A 24,639-nucleotide genomic window follows, 5' to 3' on the forward strand; every position below is an offset into this window, starting at 1 on the left:
AGAACAAGCCAGAAAGCAAATGAAACATTAACCTTTTAGCTTAGCATTTCTGTGCACCCAAGAAAGAAAATTTATTTTAATCAAAAGCATTGTCTTGCATAATTACAGCCTGTGACTCCTCAGCTTAAAAGAACAAGAGGAAATTAAATTAGAAATGAAAATTCAAAGCACCTAAACAATGCCAAAGTTGACTATTTGTCTCCTCTACTTGTGTGGCACAAAGGAACAGATCAGATCACAGTTCCAGGGAATGCTGTAGGGAGTATAAGGGACCATGTTCATGGGGTTTGGGGCAGTAGCACCCCTCAAACTTTCCAAGTTCCCACTGTCTGCAAGCCACAAATGAGATTTCATTCTCAGCTGAGTCCCTAAAATCAATCCAAGAACAGCTCCAGATGCTTCCCTTCCCCAGCAGCTTTCCAACCTCTTCATGCAGGTCCCAGGATCAGGCTCTGCTCTGGCATTTTCCAACAGATGCCGTTCATCAAAACTGCATTAAGCCGTTACTAAACATGAGAACACAACTTCCTTTAAACAACCCAAAATAACTGAATTCATGGACAGATTTCCACTGCTTTGACTCTTCTCACATTTATTATTTCATATCATGGAATGGTTTGGGTGGGAAAGGATCTTAAAGCCCATCCAGTGCCACCCCTGCCATGGCAGGGACACTTTTCCCTATCCCAGGTTTCTCCAAGCCCTGTCCAGACTGGCCTTGGGCACTTCCAGGGATCCAGGGGCAGTCTCAGCTGCTCTGGGCACCTGTGCCAGGGCCTGCCCACCCTCAGAGCAAGAATTCCTCCCTAATATCCATCCCAAACCAACTCTCCCTCAGTTTGAAGCCATCCCCCCTCGTCCTGTCACTCCTGATGAAGAGTCCCTCCCCAGCTTCATGGCAGGCGGAACAGCCCCAGTTTCATTTATTCTTCATTTCCAATTCCCAAGATCACCCATTTCTCCAGTCCTACAGTATTTGGTATCTTTTCCCTGCTGCAGTCTGAGTCTTTCCAAAATCACAGCCTCCCATGTCTGCAGAGAAAAGCCCCCACTGAGAATTCTAACGCTGAAATCAAAGGCAAGCAAGAAACCTCAGATTTATTTTAAATACCCAGAAATTTGCAGGTCTGGACCCAAAACTATGTGAGAGATGCCACCATTTTTAACATGTATATTCAGAAACCTCTAAAAACTCCAGCTACCTATTGAGAAAATTATTGCACTTTAAACCTAATACCCTCAGTTTTTGGAGGCAAGAATTCATCTAAATGGAAAGGTAGATGGAAATGAAAAATGTGCTTTGCAAAACTGAGGGATTTAGGAATAAACTGTTAAAAGGAAGGAACACTTACCAGCTAACAACTAACCAGCTGTAAAAGCTTCCTGAGCATGACATGCAGCAGAAAATTGCCATTTAGTCATTAGTACAGTGGTGACAGTATGTAAAATGGGCAGGGATGTGCTGAATTTCTAGGAATAAATGTGAATCACTCCTATTTTCTTCTCTAAAGTGCCAATTTTTATCCAATTTTGTTTAAGGGCTATGTGGGCCTAGATAGGATAAGCAAGCCATTTCTTTTAAATTCTTTCCTGAATTCTTGCATGCCCCTGTTTAAGATGGCAGCAAAATGGGCTATTTCAGAAATCCCCAGATGTTCCAGGGTGCTGCATTCTGAAGGCACGAGGAACAGCTGAGCATTTCTGAGCATTTCTCACGTCCCTCTCTCAATGTGCAGGCAGCAGACACAGAAATGTCCAGCCCCACTGAGCCACTTCCCTTCAGGTTGCAGCAGGAATTTGCCAGGAGGCAAAAATCAGCGGTTAAAATGTACCTCCTTGGGTTTTTTTTTTTTTAATTTCTTTTTCAGTCTTGAATTACATATTTGTTATCCTTCAGTGAGTTCTTAAATTTTAAATTTCATCTCCTGCTTTTAATTAAGGATTTTCAGCAAAAATGCAGGTTTAAGCATTAGTTCCACCACAGGAAAAGCTCTCCCAACACCTTTTTTTTTTACCTCAGAAGATCGGCTGTATGAAGCCATTACCATTAAGATCTGAGAAAAACTGGTTTTCACCATTTAATATGATTTTAATTAAAAGCTGAAGTTGCTTTGTTGTTTCCATAATGAGAAGGTCATGCTGCTGCTTCCAGAGCTGTTGAGGTAATGACCATTAATCTCACCTTCATTAACAACTCCTGTACTGCTGAAGGCACTTCTAGGACTCCAAAGAAATGGAAATGGGAGAATCCTTCTAGGAATGCACATCCTGTGTGTGCCCTCCTGAGAGAGCCATGGAAAAAGCAGATAATATTAAATATGAGTTTATAATCTCACTGTAGATATTGATGACTACTCTGTCTTTATCCAAGATCAGGAATGTGCCTGAGGATTGCATTAGAGAGAGGTAAAATCCTTGGCACAGCTGGATTTACCACATCCTATTCTTAGAATTTAAATTTTTCCAAGCAGCTTGATTAAATGAATTATAAACAAAAGTATCATCCAGCTCCCACTGAAGCCAAACTGAATGGACTATTCCAAATGAAGTGTTCTTTGTCAAATCCTATTGTAGCAGAAAACTGCTCATTTCCTAATGTTTAATAAGGAAATTGTATTGCCCAGCACACAAATCTTTATTTTTAACACAAGGATAAATAAAAGCAAGATGAATGATGGGACTCTGAGTGACCTGGGCCAGTGGAAGGTAGCAGGGGTAAAAAGAGAGGAGCTTTAAGGTCTCCTCCAACACAAATTCTGGGATTTTATGGATTACCAAGGAGCAAAACAAAGCCTTATTTCCCACAGATCCAGGCTGTACCTCAGTTGTTCTCACCTCTCCTGGAGGAAGCATGAATGCATGTCTTCTATGCAGACACCACTGTAAATAAAATCTCTAAATAGCTTTGTCAAATTTGAATGAAATTTAATCAACAGGCTCAGCAGTTAATTAGGTAGGGACCAGCAGCTGCCCAAGCAGAGCAATTCTACCTCCTCACTGAGGAAAACCAGGCGGGAAGTTCAAAAAGACCAAAGTCAGAAAATCACTCAGCAGCTTCTGGATAAAGCCCTCAGGTTAAATGCTTGATATCCATTATTTTAGGGGAATATGGGATCAAGGCAGATGGTGTAGATACAACTAAAACTGCTCAGAGGAAACTAAAGAATGCTCTGAGAGATGAACTCCAGAAGAGACAGAGGTAAACACAGAGAGCATCACCTTCCCTGCAGCTCTTGGTGTGCTGGGAGTCCTCCCTGGGCAGCACAAGGGGAAGGAATGGGGGCCATGGATTCCAAACCCCAGGCAGGAGCAGCTCCAGACTGGCACAGAAAGCTGTGACAGTTGTTGTATGAGCAGGAGTCACCTTCCCATCCAGTGTCTGTGCTGCCTCCTCTCCCTCCCCATCCCATCCAGTGTCTGTGCTGCCTCCTCTCCCTCCCCATCCTATCCCAGCAATCCCAGATCTCTCCTGACAAAGCTCATTACAGGGAAAAGCAGGCAATGAGGGTGACAAAGAAATATTGATTCCAACCTCGAGAGAAGAAAAAAGTTAACTTATTAACACTGACAGAATCCAAGCACAGCCCCAGCATGAGGAGCTCCACTCCCAGCTCTACAACAACCCACTCACCCTGGATTTGGGGACATAAAATGGTTTTTTGTAAGCAGAGGACAACGGAACTATCAACAAAAACATGAGGTGAAATGTAAAGTTTCTGATCTTTTTTAAACCCTAAACATGAGTATTGTCTTTATTGCAAAATCAAACCTCCAACCTGAACTGAACTCTCAACTCCACATTGAGCGACGTGACTTATGCATCACCAAAAAATTCCTCAACAGGGGAAAATATGCAACATCAAAACAGTTTTTTTTTGGAGCATGCTAATCCTTGGGTTTGACTTCTAGAATTCACTCTAAATACTTGATATTCCTCAAAGAACTCATGTGGCAGAGACAGAAGGTCAGGAACGCTGCCTGGTGTGTGATCTCAACCTACATTGCTCAAGTTTAGAAGCAGAGCTCTCCCTTCAGAGGGAAAATGAACAAGGACATACACAAACAGCTGAAAAATTATATACAGTTGGGAGAGGGAGATTTTTCCTGAAGGATTATCATAGCCTAAATATTTCTTTAAGCCCTACCCTACCAGTAGTTGACCCAATATTGTTGGAGATGATGCAGTTACTTAAAAATAGAATAATCCAGCTCCACAACTGATGCAGAACAAGGCAGTCTAAAATCTGGACCTGAACAAAATAGATTTCAGAGCTTTTTTTTCCCCTCCCCCTGTATTTTCTGCCTGCCTTCAGCAGACTGACGTCAAACATTTCAAGAGGAAAAGGCTGTTGGTCACCATTAAACTGGGAGAGCTCCTGCAGCCTGGTTTCTTATGGAAAAAGAATGAGTCAAGGAAGTGGGAGAAGAAGAAAAAAAAGGTGCAAGACCGTACAAACACATTTTGCCAAGGAAAACAGAGCAGCAAAAATAGTGGCGAGAAGTTCTGGGAGGCTGACATCACACATTGCTGCTGACTATTGTCATGAAATAATTCAGATACCAACGTTTGCTGCACGTGACAACCACCACAAGCCACCTCCAACTGATCCCACCTGGGCTCAACAGGGAAACTGCAAACAGGGATAGGCTGACATCCCAATATTGACTGAAAACTAAATCAATATATTCCTGAGATACACTTAGAGCTTGTTTTCCTTCATGCCCATAGACTTTTATCCAGTCAGCCATGTGCTGTTCCATGTATTTATCCAAGTCTGGGACACATCAAGGCTTTGCAGGACTTTTTGTGTGGACTCAGAGCATCCCTTCAATTAAGCAATTGGTTTTCCTGTGCTCAGCAGAGCTAAATGGAGAAGAGATTGTAGAATAAAGCCTCCTGCCCCCATTTTACATCTCAGAGCTTTACTCCTCACTCTCCAGAAGCAGTTTGTGCCTATCCTTAGATCCTGTGTTGCAAGAATTATGATTCAGCTTCACTCTAGAAGGATCAGATTTCAACAGTTGCCTCATTTGAAATCAGGCTGGCATGGAGACAATTTGGAGGGTTTTGTGTGGCAACAGAGGAAAAGCAAGATAAATATACAGGAAACACAAGAATAGGAGAGTTTCTGTCACTCTGCAGAAAATGAGACTTGTTCACTTGAGGAAATCACTGTCCAGGCTGCTCTGGGGAGGGACATGGCCAGTGCCACCTGCAAAATGAGCAGAGATGAGCAGCTTCTAAACCTCCAGTGCAGGAAACTTCACCCAGAGGCTGTGACAAATCAGGATTTTACTGATTTACTGAGATTTTTACTGAGAGCAGTGACAGGGTGAAGCCTGCACAGGCTCTGTCCTGGGATGTTTGTAACTTATGCTGTTGTTATTATAAAGATGCTTTTGTTCTGCACTTCAACATCTGGTCTAATGCATTTAATTCCTCTGTGCTTTTGGAAAATATGCTGTGGTCACTGAGCATGTTTAATACATTGCTAAAATATGTCACATGCAGAGAGCAGGACTTGCCTCCACTGCTCTCCACCTAATGGCCAAATCCTTGGAACCTGACAGTAGAAGAGTAATTAACAACATCTCTGGAGCATGGAAAATTCCTATTGCTTTTTTTAACAAATAAAATAAGCTGATTTTTTCAGTCAGCTGTGATAACCAATAACTACTCTCTTTAGGGAGTTACCCCAACTCTACATCCACAGGCTTGTTAAAAATTAGCTCTGTGCACAAGGCTTCCCATGGGTCACATAGCTCCTCCTGAACTTTGGAATAAAAACAGAATTTCCTGAATTTCCCTTTGTTACCAGCAGAGGATTGCCTACAAAACAAAACAGTGAAAAAGCAATTTTAACTCATTACTTTTTTAAACCACTTTCTACTGGGAAGGACTGAGGGGACAAAAAAATGCCCAACCCTTATTTGAATTTGTTTTGTTCAAATGGTGTTAAAACCATTATTAAAACCTGACTACATTCTAGGAACAGTGGGAAGAGGGACAGAAAGCAACACACCCCTCTTGGAATTTTAATTGTATGTAACCCAAGAATCTCTGTGTTTATCTCTGCCCTGCTTGACCAGTGAGATCTGTCAGTGCCTCAATACCTGTGAACAAGCCTGACTGCAGCTTCCAGCTCAACAGCCAGATCCTGAGAACAGGGAAAGCCTCCACTTCCCAAAGTTCCCTCCAGCTAAAACAATTCCTCATCTGTGGAAACAGCTTTGAACAGCCCTAAATCACTGGTCAAAATAAGAGTAAAAAGTACAATTCACAGAGCATGCTACAATTGCTGGATTTCACATCTTTCTCTCATAACCCATCTGTATTTTTTTCTCGACTTGCACAGGGCAAATTTTTAAACTTTATTTTATAAAAGAAAAGCCCAGATAGAGCACAGATCCCCAAAATATTTATGTCAGCAGGCGCAGAACTTCTCAGTGCCCCAACTTTCACTGGGAAGCAATGTCCACCTGGTTTATCCCATTTCACCACAGGGACAAAGGGGTTTAGGCTGGAGAAACAGCAGCAAAATACTGAGGAATTCTGATAAAAAACCAAGAGTTTGCTGGTCACCACTCTCAACAACTTGGGTATTGCAGCACAGATCCAGCACTTGGGCTAGTGGAAGGTGTCCCTGCCCATGGAATTAGCCAGTCTTTAAGGTGTTTTCCAATCCAAATCTTTCCATAATTTATGATTTAATGCCTGACAGTGCTCCCACAGCGAGCTGGGCCTCTGAGGTAACAGCAAAGGTTGCACTTCTCAGGCTGACACTCCTGTTATAAATTCATTTCCTGAGGCAGTACAATTCTGGTGCAATTACTCCCAGGTATCTGACAAGTCTGTGCACGAAGCTGTACAAACATTCCAGGAGCACACACACTGCCACAGAGGATCCAGCAGAATGCTCCTCTCTTCCTGCCTCCCTCCCATGTAGGAACTCCAGTATTTGATGCCAAAAGTGGCAGATTAAGGAAAACAAAGTCACTGAGAGCTTTCAGGTCCAAGCTACTACAACCCCAGCCACTGTTTGGCTGTGGAGAGTAAATTAAATTAATGACATGTCTCCAAATCAGGATTAAAACATTCCCTGGGTTAATCCAAACTGTCTCTAATCCAGCTAAGCACAACAAATACTGCACCTTCCTCATTTTTCTTTTCTTTCTCATGTTTCAGCTCCAGCCTTTTTAACAGAGATACTTCCAGCTCCGGGGCTTTGCCAGGAGAGGAATAATGACCTTGGAGAACTCATTACTTCTGTGGAGAAATCCTGTCCTGTCAAGCTGTCTGAAACCAGGCTCACTAAACAATAACAACATCAAAATCAAGCATCCCATGCTTTCATGACAATTTTATGTGCTCCAAGTTAAAAAGTTGATGGGTCTTACTAAATGAAGAGCTGTGTTTGCTATGAAAACGAGGAATACAAGTCAGCAACAGTGGATTCAGGTGGCAAATAATGCTAAATTGCACTCCAAGCTGAAGAAACAGAACCCCAAGACATCAAGAATTCAAAACCGCTGGTGAAGCAGAAAGCAGAATATCAGTATTTGTTCCACACCCCCTTTTCCCAACCATCACTGAGGCAGTCTGTAAATTAAACTGAACACGAGGCAGGTATTCTATAAGAGAAAAACAGATCAGAGCAAAACCTAATTAATTTTCACAGCGTACCATGACTAATCTTAGCATATATGGTACTGGAATAGCAATCACTGAGTACAAATGAAAACAGTGTTGAACCCTGTCCTATTTTTAATCAGATGAAAGCCACAAACCCAGCCATGCTTCTGCTTAGTGCTGCGTTTTCTTCTACCCTGATGGTTTTTACAGCTGGAGAAATGGCAACTTGCAGCATTACTGTGCTGTAAAAAATGACTGCTCCTTCCACTTCTGGGATTACAGTGGAGTGTGTCACTGAAAAGGAGGGATGGTGGAGGCAAGTCAACATTTCTTGGGACATTTAACCCTTTCTGTGGGAGCTGCATCAGATCCTCTGAGCAAAGATGTGCTTTGAAATTCTTGAATTTCTGTGATATCAAACTGTATTTGCAAAGTTCTGTAGGAAGCCAGTGGAGGAGAAGAAAACAGAACAAATTCCAAATAAAAAAAATTAAGATGGTGCCTGACAGTATTTTTAATGATATCTGAAGGCAACATATGGGAGCAGATATTTCCCCTGATTAATTCTGCCCTACAGGGCTCACAAAAGCTGTTCTGCCCAAAGAACAGCTCCCAGTTCAAAGACTTTCCTCATTTACCAGTGATTTTTTTTTTTTTAATACATTAAATAAAAACACTGTTAGTCACATTTTAGCCTGGACATTTTCATATTTGCAATGAGAGCCTGGAGTGTGGAAATGGAATAATTAACCCTGATTTGCTAAGCCCAGTTTTCAGCCAGGTCATCGTGCAATATCGCATTACAAAAACCAGATTTAATTTGTAAGAGAAAGGTGCAAGATCTCTCTCCTATCTTCCACTTCTCTTCACTCAGTTTTCCACTTGGGAAAGCAAGAGAAAGGTGGAAGTGGCAGTCAAAATTGTTTAAATGTCTTTTCCCTTTGAGAAACACTCAACACCATATGCTTTATCCAAGAAATAACCTGCTGAGAGGTGGAATGTCCAAGAGATCCACTGTTGGAGAACATTTCTTGAGAGCAAAGCTGGTATTTCAAAAGGAGGTATCTCAAAAAACCTTCTTGCTTATTAAAAATAATAATGGAAATGGAAAAATCAAGATACTCCTCTCTCACTGGCCACTTCTCCCTGACACACTCACACTTCCTACAAACCCTTCTGTGGCTTCCTTTGCCCAACCAGGAGCAAAGCAGCAAAATTCCAGCCTCCAATCCCAATGGAAATAAAGCTGAGCACCACCAAGGATGCGAGGTGGTTCCCGGGTGGCAGCAGGCAGCAGGAAAAGGACACACCTTTGGAGTGCTTCCCCGAAGGCCTCTTGGGTAATGACTCCTCCATGGAATGTGTGGATGTGTGGAGCACATTTTCCAAACTGTTACTGACACTGTTGATGGGGGTCTCCGACCTTGGAGTGACCTGGAAGGAAAAGTACCCAAAAAATCCATTAAAACAAACAACAACAACACACAAACATCACACCTTCTCTGGAGTGAGGGATCCCCTGGGAAGGCACTCAGGAGAAGTTGGTTTCTCTGAGAACTGAGGGTGTTACTGCTGATATTCCCCAAGTAACAGTTCAGGGAAGTGCTTTCAGTCAGCAGCTATTCACAAACTGAGATTATCTTGGCTAATCTAAAAAGCTACTTACACCATAATTCTTTCTTAAACAATAGTCACACAGCAGTCAATTGGAGAGAGATTACAAGACCTTTAACCTCTGCACACCACAGATTTTAACTTTTCCACAAGAAAACTGGGGAAAAGGGCTTTTGAAAAACGTCACTTTTCTGTTATGCTGTGCTGGTTTTGGGTGGGATAGAGTTAATTTTCTCCACAGTAGCTGGTGTGAGGCTGCTTTGGATTTGTGCTGGAAGCTGTGGATAACTCAGGGATGTTTTGGTCACTGCTGAGCAGGGCTGACACAACCGAAGCCTTTTTTGGGTCCCACCCCACCAGCACAGAGGCTGGGGGGGGGCACAAGGATTTGGGGGGGGGCACAAGGATTTGGGATGGGGCACCAGGTTTTGGGGACAGGCCACGGGCAGCCAGCTGAGCTCAGCTGGTCCAAGAGCTATTCCAGGCCTGGGGCATCATGCTCAGTAAGGAAAGCTGAGGGAAGAAGGAAGCAGGGGATGTTCAGTGACCCCAGTACTTTTCCATGACCCATGAGGTTCCCTGGGATGGCCAAACCCTCCCCATCCATGGGGAACTGATTCTTTGCTTTGCTTGCATGTGTGGCTTTTGTTTTCCCTATTAAATTGTCTTTATGCTAAGCCAGGAGCTCCCTCTGTTTCACTCCTCCCACTGTCTCCCCATCCTCGTGCCAGGGGAGCAGAAGTGGCTCCATGGGGCTCCGTTACCTCTCCAGGGAGGTGACTCAATCATTCCCAAGCATTTCCACAATAGATTGCAATGAAAAATTCTTAGCAGCAACACCCTGATTTTCTTGTCTTTGCCATTTAATAACCTGTCATGATCATATTTCAATGGAAACTTCTACACTAAAAATCCCCAAGCAGAAGTTTGAAGCATCAAAACAAAAAAGGGTTTAAGAACCATGAAGAGGGAAAGATGCTTTAAAGAGGGAGTTCAGACCAACAAAAACACTCCCAGTAACTACTCAGAGTAACTGTGTGACTTGAAATTCAATTGTTACATCTGGAATCGACCTGAGCTGCTGGTAGGGAGAGCTGCAATTAGAATTCCACATGGATTTTCAGCCTGGCACAAATCACAGGAGAAAATGTGCATCTTGCCACAACAAAATTAGTTCTCCTTCGCTCAGGTAACTCAAAACCAGCAGCCCCAGGTCCCTGAAAGGGAAAAGGCTCCCTCAGACCCTGCTAACTTGACACAGTGCCCTGAGCTGGGACAATTTCTGCAGAAAACAATACTTCGCACCCCCTCCCATTCCATGTTGCCGTCAGTCAGCACACACAATGCAAGTCAGAAATAGCACAGCCCCACTCCATACAATTACCTATTGTAAGCTCCATTTTAAGACTGACATTTATAGATTTATACACACTTTCAGGCACTAGAACAAGTGAAAGGCTCTGTATACTTGACATCCATAAAAAAGCTTCTATGTGTAAAGAAATCAATCCAGAATGGCAGATGAGTGTCAGGAAGAAGGAGGGTTACAGGTAGCTGCTTTCCTTTTCAGTACTCCTTGACAAAAAAATAAAGTTCATTTTATATATAGAAATGCAAAAGTGTTATATTTATCTAATTATACACTGTTTCTTCAACACAGCTTTGAACCAATAACAAAACTTAACACCAAGCTTTCCATCAGACCAACCATTAAACTCCCAGCTTGGCAGGAGGGTGGGGAAGAGTTTAAATTTCCTTTGCCAAAGTCAGTCTTTAGCTGAGCTTATCTCGCACAGCCTCTCTCCTGGAGCTCATTAAACTCTCCCTCCAGCCCAGGGCTGCTGGGAGGAAGTTCCAGAGGGCTGAGCACCATCCTCCTGGCAAAGGGACAGCGCAGAGGAGCAAGCCGGGAAAGCAGCTCCTCTGTTATCCCGGACAACCAGGTTCCAAATATTCAGAATAATCAGAAATATAAACACTCAGAATGATTGAAGCCGAGTCAGAGCAGCCACACAGCTCCAGAAAACCTCTGAACAAGCAGTTTGTTACAATTTATTGCCTCTTATCTCGTATTCCCTCCTCTCCACTCTCCTTACAACAAGCATCGCGTGCAGCTTATAATTTGCATTTTGTTTATACATAACCTCCATTTTTTTTCCATAAAGATTTAATTTTCCTAGACTTGTTAAGGATTAATTTAGCCCATATGTCTTGTCTGCCTGAGCTCATACTATCTGATCCCGTCGCACATCAAAGCAGTTCCAAATTGGCCTAGAAAAATCACAAAGCTCTGATTAGTTCCAAATGGAGCACTTTGTTAGGGAGCTGAATGGTGTTAGAACCACCGAATCCCACTGCTTAAAGCTTCCATTCCAAATTTTGAAATAATTTTTTCCACTGACTTAAACATCACGATACTGCAACGGTTTGGATTTGTTTAGGGAAAGTGAAATAATGAAAAGTGGTTTGCAAATCAGAGTTCCAAAATAGTAACAGCAATTTTTTTCATCCTTCTTTCTTTTTTTTTTTTTTTTTTTTTTTAAACTTGAGGCCAAGCCAAACAGAAGAACAATAACCCATCAGCTCAGAGCTGCAGGAGATATTGTCCTGGGAGGGTTGGGAGAAACACTGGGAAAAGCTTTACAGGAAGGACCTGTCCAAATTCAGCTGCAGAAATTCAGCATCAAGTAAATTCAGGAAGGAGAGTTCTCCATAGCTGAGCACTCCTGAAATCCCTGGTTTAGGCTCAGCACAAACAGCTACTCATGAAAAACTGATTTGGAATAAGGAATGAGGCATTCCAGGGAGATAAGGGTTCAGAGGAGCAGGGAGCAAATTGCTTTGGACCTTTTAGGAGCTGTAACATCTCTGAGAAAGCCAAGAGGCCATTAAGGAATAAACATCTGCAGCTCCAGAACTGTTCAAGGCTTGTTTTCTGAGGCACTAACAGGCCACAGTGAAGATGGATAAGTTGGCATCACAGGAACCAGGAATGTTCAGGCCATACATCATAACAAACCACAGGAGTGACATTTTATAAATGCAGGAAAAAATCCCCATGAATCATTCAAGGTCTAAGAAAAAACAGACCTTTGAATAAAAGACTGGATTTTTCTACAGAAATTACTTGAGAACATCAGCAGAAACAGTCCATAAAGAGCAATCAAAATTAGCAGCTAGCCCAGAGTTAAATATTCTGCCTGGTTTTACCCCAGCACAGCATTTCCAGGAAGAAGGAAAACCCTGTTCAGGAATTCCTTCCACACCACGGCGGCCTGAAGCCTCCTTCAATGCCTCTAAAACCTCCAAGTGGGTGCAGAAAAGATCCTTAAAATTATTTTTACTCCACTTCAATGGTTGCATCTTTGATTGGAGCAAGCTGGTCTACAGGAAGGTGCTCCTGCCCAGGGCTGGGGCTTGGAATGAGATGAGCTTTAAGGTCTCTCCCAACCTTGATGATCCTGGGATCCTTTGATCTGCTCCCTCCACAGCAAAGCATCTGGCTCACAGATGCACTTCTGATTTTCCAGATGCAAACCCTGCTGCCTCCTGCATTTCAAGTTAAAGGCAAATTGAAAATAACACAGAAAATTCACCACTGCTTAGTGACTGAGGCTCAGAGTGAATTCTTCTCTGCCTCTCTCCCCATTGTAATGATGACAGGACCAAAACTGGTGTCAGCTACTGAGAAGTGGATGCTTCCCAACACAGATTATTCAGAATGATCACTAAATGCTGCCCTGGAGTCCTCCACCCCCAGGAGTTACCAGGAAGAGAAACAATTGCTTTGACTCGGGGGTTGATGACAAACATGCCAAGGGAACAGAATTCCTTGCTAGAATTTTGCCATTATCACATTTTTCCCATTTTCACCTGTCATTATCCAAACCCAACTTTTTTTTCCCACAGAAGTTTGACCTTATGATCTCCAAGGCCTTTTCCAACCTGGTTAATTCTGTGATTTTCTTCTCAGCACCAGAGAGGTCCTAACAGATTCAGATCTTGGGACAGCAAAAGCAGCTCTAGCAGCTCTCCTGAGCTCCCAATCCATTAAAAAACACACAGGAAAATAAACCCAGGTGCTTCCCACAGGTGGTGCTGCTCTTTCAGCCACTGCTGCCTGAAGTGGCTCTGTCCCAGGCAGGGGGAGTCACTATGGAAAATGGGAAGTCTGGGAAGCTGGGGAACTGTTGGCTTTGCTAACACTGAATACAGCAAAGTCTTTCATAAAAATAACCGGACTGATAGGAATCGAACTTAATGTGGTCAGAGTTTTACCAAAACAGCAATTATCTGTTCCTTTGAAAAATAAACAGGGCACAGAAAATACATGGTTTAATAGCAAAGTATTTGCTGACTTAGTTTGAAGTGGAGCCAAAAATACAACAACAACAAAAAAAAAATTAAAAAAAAAACATCAACGGAACCACTACCCAAAGCACCATGGACAAATGGAACAATGATACAGGATCTGAGGGAACAAAATATGGATTTCTATACCTGGTTAGGTAAGAAATTTCGGTCATGTGTTACACAGGAAAAGCAAACAATATATAGCAGTAATGACTGAGTGAATCCTGGAGCTCCAAGCCACACAAACACATTCTCCCATTGATCACACAGGAAAACTTTTCCATGTTTTCAACAATGGCCAATGATAAATTGAGAGTCCCACAGAGAAATGCTTCTGTCCATACTGGCTTTTGAATTCTCTTTAAAAAAGGGGTTTTTAGCTATAAACTGCCCTCCAGGAGTAGGTAACATGTATGAGTGAGCTCAGGAACTGGAACAGTGACTCCAGGGGGTGAAAACCACTCAACTCCTGTCCTGCCAGGTTCATATTACTGAGTATTAACAGCAGCTTATTTGAGGTTAACACCAAGGTCTTTTACGTGGTGCAATCCTGTTGGCAACAATGCTCCAGGAGAAGTTTGATGGCAAGGAAACGGCCCGTGTAAGCTCAGGCTGATTCCCACCAAAGGCACAAACTCAGGTTTTTAAGTAATCTGAATAAAAATGCATTGCTGACACTCAGCTGTCAGTCTGACCCCGCATGATTGTCCAAGATGGAAACAAGAAAAAGTAATGCAGGGATGTGGAATTCCAAATGCACTGAGACAAGCCCAGGAGGGGCAGGACTAAGCCAACACCTTCCTCCTGGTAGCAACAAGGCACTCTTGTGAAAAACCACTGCCTCGGGCACCAGTCCTGCATTTACTCACACATCCAAACAACTGACTGCTCTCCCACCAGCAGAAGAAAATTCCAAACTTCTCCTTTGAAAGATTCAGGCTCTTCCATGAGGATGTTTAAGAAGTGCTCACAAACACCCCCCCCCCCCCCCCCCACTTTCCACATACCCAGTAAAGTGCTCACCACTTCAATTTACACATATTTAGTTGCTTTGTTGGACTGGGATGTGGATGCAGCTGGAAATGTTTGGTTTGTGTAAAAATTCAAGTGTTCCAACAGTCCAAATAAGCTGCAAGAGCCAGGTGCCTCCATGTTTCAACAGCTACAAAATACACCTTTTCTCCTAGAGGAGGAACACAAAGGGTGAAGAGGCAATTCACAGGGAAAATGGATAATGGATAATTGATCAGATGGTTTTGTCCTGGGAGACTCTCTGGAATGAAATGAGGCATGTGGTACTTAAACACCACAGGACAATCACACACCTGCTCCAAGGCTCCTCATGAATTCAGGAGAACAGATGGACTAAAATAAGTCTGGGCTGGATTTTATAGACTAATTTCCATTAAAACCCCTTTGCTTAAAAAATGGTGAACACTGTTAATAATAGGAACATAAATCTACCATAGAGGTACTGGACTCATCAAATCTGAATTTTGCAAACTGATCATTCAAACCATCTCAAAATCAAAACAAATCCCTGCTTCTCAGCAGACCTTGGAACAGACACTGCTGCTCTACTCCCCAGCACTGATGTACAAACCTGAGCCTGTTTCTTCACCTGATGCCACCAAAAGCCAACCACCCCTCTCTTCTGCAACAGCCCACAAAGAAATTATCTGACAGGTCACAAATCCATGGAATTCTCGTTCTCCCTCCTCAATATTCACTTAAGTAATGGGCTTGGAGTGTAATAAAACTACTCAGAATCATGGAAGCACAGAGTCATTAAGGGTTGGAAAGGACCTCGGAGACACCAAGTCCAACCATGATCACCACTAAACCATTTCCCCCAGTGCCACATTCACACATTTTCTGAGCACTTCCTCAGATGGTGATTCCACCACTTCCCTGGGCAGCTCATTCCAATGCCTAAACACCCTTTCAATGGAGAAAATTTTCCTAATATCCAACCTAAACCTCCCCAGGAGCAGCTTGAGGCTGTTCCCTCTCCTCCTGTCCCTGTTCCCTGGAGCAGAGACCAACGCCCCTGGCTGTCCCCTCCTGTCAGGAGCTGTGCAGAGCCACAAGGTCCCTCCTGAGCCTCCTTTTCTCCAGGCTGAGCCCCTTCCCAGCTCACTCAGCCTCTCCTGGGGCTCCAAACCCTTCCCATCTCCATTCCCTTCCCTGGACACCCTCCAGCCTCTCAATCTCCTTTTTTCTTCCAGTTATGGTGATAAAAGAAAGCAGCATTGGAGAAGAATTCATAATACACATGAAAAGTGTTCACTTTCACTATTTATCATCAGGACTTGGCAGGTCTGTAATTAAAATTAAGACCTTGCTCTTAAGTAACTGATCTGATTATTTCTGGATCACTTCAGCTATTCACAAAACTCCTTTAACTCTGTAACAGCCTGAACACCTGTTAAAAGGTTTATCCCTCCCAATGCTGATTATTGGATAATTATCCCAATGGAATCAATGGAAAAATTCTGGTTCAGCATGAGACAAGAACGAGGAATTTTGAAGTTTGCTCATTACAAACCCCATGCAAAGCAACACAGATCTGAACCACAGCAACATCCTTTTGCTTGAATTAATACCCATTTCAGACCTCAGGAAGAAACAGCTCCAATTCAACTGGCTCCAAGACTGGAGTCAAATTTGAGTGGAAGTATGACAATGGTTCTTGTTTCCACAGACAAATTAGATCCAGCATTTCCATAATAAAATTCTGTGGGCTCTGAGAATCTTATCTATGTTCTTCTGACTATATTTGCTTTTCTTAGGGATAAAAGGCACTCCAGAGCTAATAAGTGGAGAGTGGAGTATTTGAATATTAAAGATGACAGAAGAATCCCAGCTCTGCCCTGCCAGGAAGAGGCAGGGCTGTACCTACTGTCACTGAAAGCGACAGGACCCCTGTTTTAGCAACTCAAACATTTACAAACCCACTAAACCAAATGGTTAAACACTTCTAAACAAGGCTGCTGTTCAGCACCTTTGAAGTCAGCCCTTGGAATGCCTGTGAGGTGTGGTTAACTTCTGCTGGCTCTGCCTCTCCACTCCGGATCCGCTGCAGGATCTCCTCCAGCTCATGCACTGATTCCATTAAAACAGTCTGGATCTGGTACGGTCCAAAGCATCCAACACCTTCCAACAGGAATCTTTATCCCACAAGAATGAAGCTCACTTCAGTGTTGCTTCACTGACAACTAACAGTTCCGTGGTAATTAGTAGAAAAAAGAGTAAATTTAAAAAGTGAAGTGGAATGCACTCTCAAAACAAAAACTTCATTCAGCCCGTGCAAAAATAAATGGGAAAACAGTTCATGGAAAAAACATCATCATTATTAGCTCAACACACATTTTTTTGGCTGCTCTGTTCCTGATGTTTGGGTGCACAGTGCATCTCCCAAGCAAACTCCTTTAAGTTCCTAAATTCAAGTTCCTCGTGTAACATACAATTAGGCAAAGTGAATTTGGTGCTAATTGATATTGTTACTGCCCAAGACCATTGTCTTGCAAGGCTTCCTTTACATGTAAAGCTCATTTCTGAAAATATTTAAGGTTTTAGACTGAACCATTTTATCACATTTCAAATAAAACCATGAGTCAGAAAAGAGCCAGAAGGGGAAGCCTCACATTTTTAAAGTGGAATATCAAGAGGTGTGTACAATCCATGTTGCCTGGAGTACCCAAAAATTCTCAAAGGACATGCAAAAGACATGCAGGGCTTGGCAATGTCACCAGCTGGAAGCTACAAGACCTGTCCCTACAGCTCCTGAGGTTGGATTCATGTGGTTTGGAAAGTGAGATCATTCTGAGATAGCAACTCCTGATAACAGTGAGTAAAAACTCTAATCCCAGCCAGCAACTACTCTCAACATGGTCATCTGCAGAATCTATGAAACACCCTCAAAGAGGCTAAAAATTAAGTTTGTCAAGATTTATTCTATCCCTACAAAGCTCAAAAAAAAAAAAAACCAAAGCCATAAAGGCAGCTGACATAGATCACTTAATAGCTGCACTGCTGTCTCTGTGAGGGCTTGACGACTCAGTTTCAACCCAGCAAGTGATGGTTTTTTATAACTCATCACTCCATTGGTGAAATAAAAATATCAGAATATTTCTCAATGGAGTTATGTCCATTCATGCTCCTGAGGCAAACAGTGCAGACAGGTGAAAGTGTTTGAAATGGATCCCTCAGAGCAACTCCATAGCTCCCCATATACAGCCTTGAGTTCTTTGGAAGTTTTAGAGGAGCCTATGGAATTAGCATGAGTGAAAAATAGTACCTTATGCTATAAACTTGAAATAGCCATTGGTGCAGTATTTGGAAGCTGACTGGGCAAGAACCCTCCTTCCCATTCACAAGATACCAGCCCAAAACAACCACATAACTATGGGGTCACTGCCCCTTATTTCACTTCAGCTGCAAACAAACTGCACTCAGGGTGACTATTTCTGACCCTGGCTCTGCAGCTGAACCCACAACCAGATCAGAATCAGCATCACAGAATCATGGAACGGTTTGGGTGGAAGGGACCTTAAAGCTCATCTCATTCCAGCCCCTGCCATGGTTGCTCCAAGCTCTGCCCAACCCAGCCTTGGACACTTCCAGAGACCCAGGGACAGCCACAGGGCCTGCCCACCCTCAGAGCCAAGAACTCCTCCCTAATATCTGATCTGAACCTACAGCTCATCACCCTGACTGCACTGAAGAGCGCTTGTCAGAGCAGAGCAGGTGCTGAGAACCCAAAGCATTCTCTTATTTCCCTGATTTTACAGCACAATCTCAACGAGGAGATCAAACAACTCCAGGAAACAGAGTGACAGATTCATGAATAACCTCCCTAGCTCTGAAGTTCTGTCCTTAGAGTTACTGACAGTAGAGTTCTTAAGAGGGAAAGTCCATGCAGAGATTCATATTAAGATGCCCAGCATCAATGCAGGTCACAGAATCCAAGTTCAGATTTGTGTTTCCATCTGCCATCCATCCCAGCAGAGAACCACAGAATCACTGAGCTTGGAAAAGACCTCCAAGGTGATCAACTCCAACCTGTGCCCCATCCCCACCTTGTCCCCAGCCCAGAGCTCTGAGTGCCACATCCAAGAACTCCTGGGACACCTCCAGGGATGGGCACTCCAACCCTCCCTGGGCACTTCCAATCCCTGAGCCCCCTTTCCATGGGGAAATTCCTGCTGCTGCCCACCCTGAGCCTGCCCTGAGGCCGTTCCCTCTCCTGTCCATGTTCCAGGAGCAGAGCCCGACCCCCCGGCTGTCCCCTCCTGGCAGGAGCTGTGCAGAGCCAGGAGGGATTGCTGGGATGTCCTGAGCAGCACCAGGAGCTGGACTCAGTCATCTCTGTGGGTCCTTTCAAACTCGGGATATTCCGTGATTCCATCCTCACAGACTCCAAGGCAATGTAGAGAGGGCAGCATTTTTCCTCCTGTTCATAAAAATGTTCATTTTACACCATCAGGTAGAAACCATCAATCTCATAATTACTGACCTACTTAAAGCTAGCCACAACCGCCTTCTCCTGCAAAGTTAAAGTTCAGGTAAGACAAGAAGCATCTGAAAAAGCACAAAAAATATACAGGCAGCTGTTTTAAGCCTCTTCATAGTCAGCAACTGCAGGCAGTAAAAGGAAACAGCAAAAAGCAGTTTGCATCACTGACCACCTTCAGCTGTGTTCACCTAGCCCAAAGCAACTTGAGGAATCATGAAATATTTACAGTAAATTTGTATCAGCTGTTCAGTCTCTTCACTGCTAAACACAATTTCATTTTGAGATATTTCACTGTTAAATGTGAAAGAAGAGATGGAAAAAGGATTGCAAGGTCTAATCCTCTGGAAAGTTATAGCTAATATCAGGTTGGGGCATATTTTAATAGGGTTGGCTAAGCAGAAGCAGCACATTCCCATTTGTTTCTGCAAGGAGAACAAAGAGCACTGCTCAGATTTCTGTTGCATCTCCCTGACTAAACAAGCTAACCAGAAATCAGAAATTGTAACAGCAGGGCAGGTACAGTTACTCAAGAGTTACACCCTATTCCCACTCTCCTAGGGGGAGGCTGAGGATAACTCAGCCAGTTCACAACCAGCTCCCTGTTTGCAGCCCATCTCACATCCACAGCATCCCAGCTTCCCGAAGTTTTTCAGGACCACAAATGGTGAGCATTACTCCAGTTCCTTGAGGATGAGCTCAGAGAGGAACAGAAATCCCCCATTTAACACCCAGCTTCCAGCTCAGTGTGGCTAACCCTGGAGTAAAGCAACAGGAGCCAGGGGAAAGTGCTGGCACCAGGGAGGGAATTCTCCTCCAATTCCAAGCAGGAAGAGCAGCAGCCCAGGGCACTCACTTTCTATCCACATCCACATTGTTGTTTTCAAGGTGATGCTACAGCACAAGGATTGTCACAACATCACTTGGCAACACCTCAAGGACTTGGTGTTGGAATTTATTTGTGCATATTTAAACAGGGCTGAATGGAGAAAGAGATTGGTTTTTCCACTTGCTTCATCCAACTCCTGGTTTAAGCCAACTGTTTACTCTAAAAGTAACAGAATTACCCAGTTAGGAACAACAAAAAATAATCTTAAGGAAATATGCATCACTTCAAACAAAATGCACATTCGGAGACTGTGAAGGCAAAGTCACCTTTGTGTTCCCTCTCCCTAGTCTGTACTTAGCAACCAAGATTCTTCAACACAGAATCTATAAAAATGTGCTTTTCAAAGAGACAACCCTTCAGTGAGCTGAGAAGAAAAGAAAAACCAAACGATCCTGGCTGCCTTATTCCTGGCAGGAAAAATGGCAGGATGGATTCTCCGTCCATCTTAGATTGACATAAATAGTGCCGGAGTTTTTCAGCTCCATAAATCCTGCAGCTCAGAAAGAAGACTCTCAAAAACCTTCCTGCCCGCCTGATTTTATCTTTTTTTTTTTTTCCTGTCTTATTTTGGGGGAACTTGGATATGATTTACAGTGTTTCCTTTCCAACTCAGGGTCGCTGCAGCATTTGAATAAGAGAAGCTGCAAGTAGTTAAGTACCTGAAAAGAAGCTTTTTTCTGGTGTGAATTATACTCTTCTACATCCTGTGTGAAATGTTCTTTCTAGCTACATTTTATCCACATGGAGGTTTCAGCTGAATGAAGAAGCTCTCCCATGCCTTGTTCTTTCCCCCTTACTACAGGAGATTAGGAACAAGATAGAAAGGGAAGGATAAGGAAAAAAATACGAAGCTGAACACATCTCAATTCTACAAAGCAATGGTGTTTAAAGAAACATGAAATTGGAAGGAAATTTGTATTCAGGGGAAGACTGTGCACAGATTTCTGTCTCAAGTCTGGAATTCAACACTCAGTGAAATCTCTACTGAGCCCTGAAAAACAGCTTTATTTAGGCTATTACTCCAATACAGGGGTTTTCACAGCTTTTAGGTATTGCCCAACTTTCCCAAGAGCAGGGTAACACATCATCCACTGATCCTCAAAGGCTGCAGCCTGTGAGCTTCTCACAAGCATCCCCTAAACTGGTGCTTAGATTGAACTTTCAAGCGGGTTACAATCAGGCAGAAAGACACTTTGACTCCCTAATTTGTAGCGGGCTGAGAGCAATTAAGCAGTCACATATCTAATGACTTGCAGCACATCTTAAAACGTTCCTGTCTGGCCTAACTGCTGGCAACTGAATGAAAGAAGAGCAAGTTAATGACGGTGAACCCCGACACAAGGATCAATACCCGAGGGGATTCACAGTGACAGAAAACGACAATATTTCTTTCAGCTTAACACCAGCAACTCTAAATGTTTGCCCTCACATCCGTCTAAACAAAACCCAGTCTCACCAAGATGCTTTGGACACTGGACAGCTACTCCTCCTTTCCAACTTTTTCCGGGGGAACTTTCAAACAGATGCTTTTATCTAGAGTTGCTTTTATTCCCCTTCCTAAATCACCGGTTTTCCACGCAGCTGGCAGGGCTGTTCCTCCAGCAGATGCTCTGAGAAGCAATCAGGGGAGGCTTATATTGCTGCTATTGATCTGCTGGTGAACCCCTTCTCATTTAAAGTCACAAGCTCGTAAAAACTCAATCCATTCATCCCCTCCCCGTGCCCTCAGCTGACCATCCCCACCATCAACCCACCGCCTGCCTCTGTAGCTGCCATTTACCACTGTGCTAAAGCACGCTTTAAAATGAGAGCCGAACACACAGCCCGGTGCCATCGCAGCGCGCAAAAAGCAGCATACCCACCTTATGGCAGCCAGGATAGGTTGCCATGGTGTTGAGGGCAGAGGTGCTGGGATTCTTGCTGGTGCTGGCCATGAGACTCTGGATCTGGGTGAGCTCCTGCCTCAGCACCTGCTTCTGGTGGAAGCTGAAGGCCGGGTGGTTGGATGCCATGGTGAAGAGCAACAGGAACTCATCCCCCGTGCGGCCCTCGTTGAGCTGCAGCCCGTAGTTGTTGATGACCGAGTCGATGTGGGTGAGGGTGCGGAACAGGACCCCGGCGGCCTCCCGGTGGGCAGAGCCCAGCAGGGCGAGGGACACCAGGAGTTTGCTGCGCACCACCTCGTCCGTCAGGTTGGTGAGGCTGCCCAGGTCGGCGGGGTTGTTCGCCTTGATCTCGGAGTCGCGCAGGGAGTGATAATCCTTGCGGGCCAGGTCCTCCAGGCAGGCGCCCAGGAAGCGCAGCTCCAGCGGGATGCACAGGTCCAGGAGGCCGCAGAGGAACTCCACGCGCTGCGGGGAGGGCAGCTCGGAGAACCAGCGGTACACGCCGTCCCGCTGCAGCCGCGGGCACCGCTTCTCCACCATGGTTCCCCGCGCCGAGCACGCCCCGGCCGGGGCTCGCACACCCGGCCTGGGGCAACCCCGGGCGGGCAGGGCCGGGCCGAGCCCCGCTGAGGGCGGCGCAGGCCCGAGCGCTGAGGCGCGGCCTGGCCGCGGGGTCCCCGCCCGCCGGCGGCCCCGAGGAGGCCGCTGCGCTCCCGTTCCTCCCTCACGGGGCGGCTCCTCCGTCCCTCCGGCGGGCGCCCGGTGCCTCCATCCCCCGGCCCCGCCGCCGCGACCGCGGGAAATAATCCCTCCCGGGCGGAGGGGCACGGAGCGGCGCGCACAGCCCGCCGGCCGCTGCGCGCAGGCGGAGGGATCCCGCGGTGAGGAGGCTCGGCCGCGAGCGGAGCGGGAGGAACAGGGAGCGCCGGGCGCCTTCGCTCCCGGCCTGACCCCGCGCCGGGACACGCCCCCCGCGCCGCTGATTGGCCGAGCCGCCAGCCCGCCCACGGCGATTGGCTACGGCCGCTTCTCCCCGCCCCCTTTCCGCGCTCTCCGCAGCGGCGTCTCGGGGGGCTTGTCAATCCTCCCATTTTAGCCCCGCCTCTGATGCTGATTGGTCGAGGAGTCATTAAATAGGAGAGGGGTGCCGAAAAGCGCCTTTTGTGTGTGTGGCGGCCTGCGGGTGCGGCCGCGCTGTCTCGGCGGTTCTGAGGGGCGCTGACCCCGCTGAGGGCACAGCTGTGCCTCGCCCTGCTCCCCTGACCCCGCAGAGCTGACGGGTTTGGCCTTGGGGCTCCTGTCCTCCCCAGCCTCGGGGTGCATCCTGACATCCCAAATCGCGTGTCAGCACCTTCCCTCCTTCTGTCCTTCATGGCCGGTGCTTTTTGAGTCTGTCCCCCGCCTCCGAGTGCTGCCCGTGCTCTTTGCCGCTTACAGTGTGTTCAATTTTCCCTGCCTTTTCGGTCCAAACGCCTCATTCCAGGCATGAGGAGCCTGTGGAGTAGAAGAGGGAATGGCTGCCACGCTCTCCTTCCTCAGGCGTTGTTTTTAGGATGACAAAGAGCCTCGGGGATGCAGCCTGGTGATGCCAAAACCCCGACACAGCTTTTGGCAGCCTTGCCCGAGCCGCCACCAGCCCAACCCGCAGCCAGTTTGGCACCTGACTCCAGATTGTCTTTAAATACAGTGTGGAAACAAAAGAGGCACCAAAGACCTCTCAAAATGATCATTTTTTTCACCCCCCCTCATTCCCGCTCTCCATTCTGAACTGTGATTCTGGCTGACAGCGATGTAGCAATGCACATTTTCTAGCAGGGCCGTGGGCTGCAGGTTTGCAGGGACAGCATCGGCCAGCCAAGGGGCGGACACGATTTCTGTTTTTCATGGTGTTTTTCCATGGAACTCGGCTGTTTGGCTGTGGTAGCCCAGTAGCCAGACTGCGCATCAGCTGGATAAATGACACGGGTGAAAATCTTCAACTGGGACAAGCCAGGAATAACATTTTTAAATGCAGCCCCAGGCAGGCAGCGAATGAATCCAGGATTGGTTTTTACGTGATGGTAATCTTGGAAGATGGACCGTGCGTTTTATTTTCACAAGTGCGATGTTGCTACGCCGCAGATAAACAAAAGACCCAACATTGATGCTTTTAAAGGCAAAATTGCATTTTGTCTTGAGTTGATCTTTATGGGATGTGCAGATGCCCAAATGTGGGCTCTCACATGAGTTGTGCGACCACTTGTGCTGGTATCACAGAAGAGAAAAAGTCTGTCTCCTCTGGGTGATGGTTTATTGGAAATCTCATTATACACCTTGCTAAGACAAACTGCTGCTCCACAAACATTCCAAACGCTGGTAGTTTATCCTGTTTTATTTCCCTGTGGAATACCGCGAGCCATCAACCACATTTATTGGAGTCCCAGTGAAATGCAGGAGCCAGCGGGCGGGGAGCACTGACAGAGGCTGCATAATGTCATATATTGTAAAGAGACACAACCCTGCTTCTGTTGCAGGCTCCTGCTGTGAGAGGGTCCTTGACAGCCCCACAGCTTCTCTGTGTCCTTTCCTTGCAGAGATCTGTCATGGAGTGTGAGCCATATGTGCTTCCTTTTCCTGCCGTGCCCGGCATTGTCTGTGGGAGGAAGGGATGTGTGGAAAACAGAGGAAGTGCTCTGTCCCTTAGGAAAGGTCTGCCTTGAGTTCTAACCCTGGCCAGGCCGTTGGCATAGGCATGATGAGTTCTTTGGTG

At 45.3% G+C, this 24,639-nt stretch overlaps 1 protein-coding gene across 4 annotated transcripts in view; it reads right to left on the reverse strand.

Annotated features, from left to right (window-relative positions):
• Positions 1-22,577, reverse strand: part of ZCCHC14 (zinc finger CCHC-type containing 14) — a 45,702-nt gene extending 23,125 nt beyond the window's left edge. For all 4 annotated transcript variants that reach the window (XM_030282629.4, XM_072934531.1, XM_030282628.4 and 1 more), the window contains exons 1-2: positions 21,867-22,577; positions 8,944-9,067 (exon numbers count right to left, since the gene is read on the reverse strand). In XM_030282629.4, the coding sequence (XP_030138489.3) occupies positions 8,944-9,067; positions 21,867-22,430 (688 nt within the window). In that variant the 5' untranslated portion in view covers positions 22,431-22,577. The remainder of the gene's footprint in view (positions 1-8,943; positions 9,068-21,866) is intronic.
• Positions 22,578-24,639: the final 2,062 nt, after the last annotated feature.

This window comes from Taeniopygia guttata, chromosome 11, assembly GCF_048771995.1.
Source record: "Taeniopygia guttata chromosome 11, bTaeGut7.mat, whole genome shotgun sequence".
In the NCBI taxonomy this organism is placed as follows: domain Eukaryota; kingdom Metazoa; phylum Chordata; class Aves; order Passeriformes; family Estrildidae; genus Taeniopygia; species Taeniopygia guttata.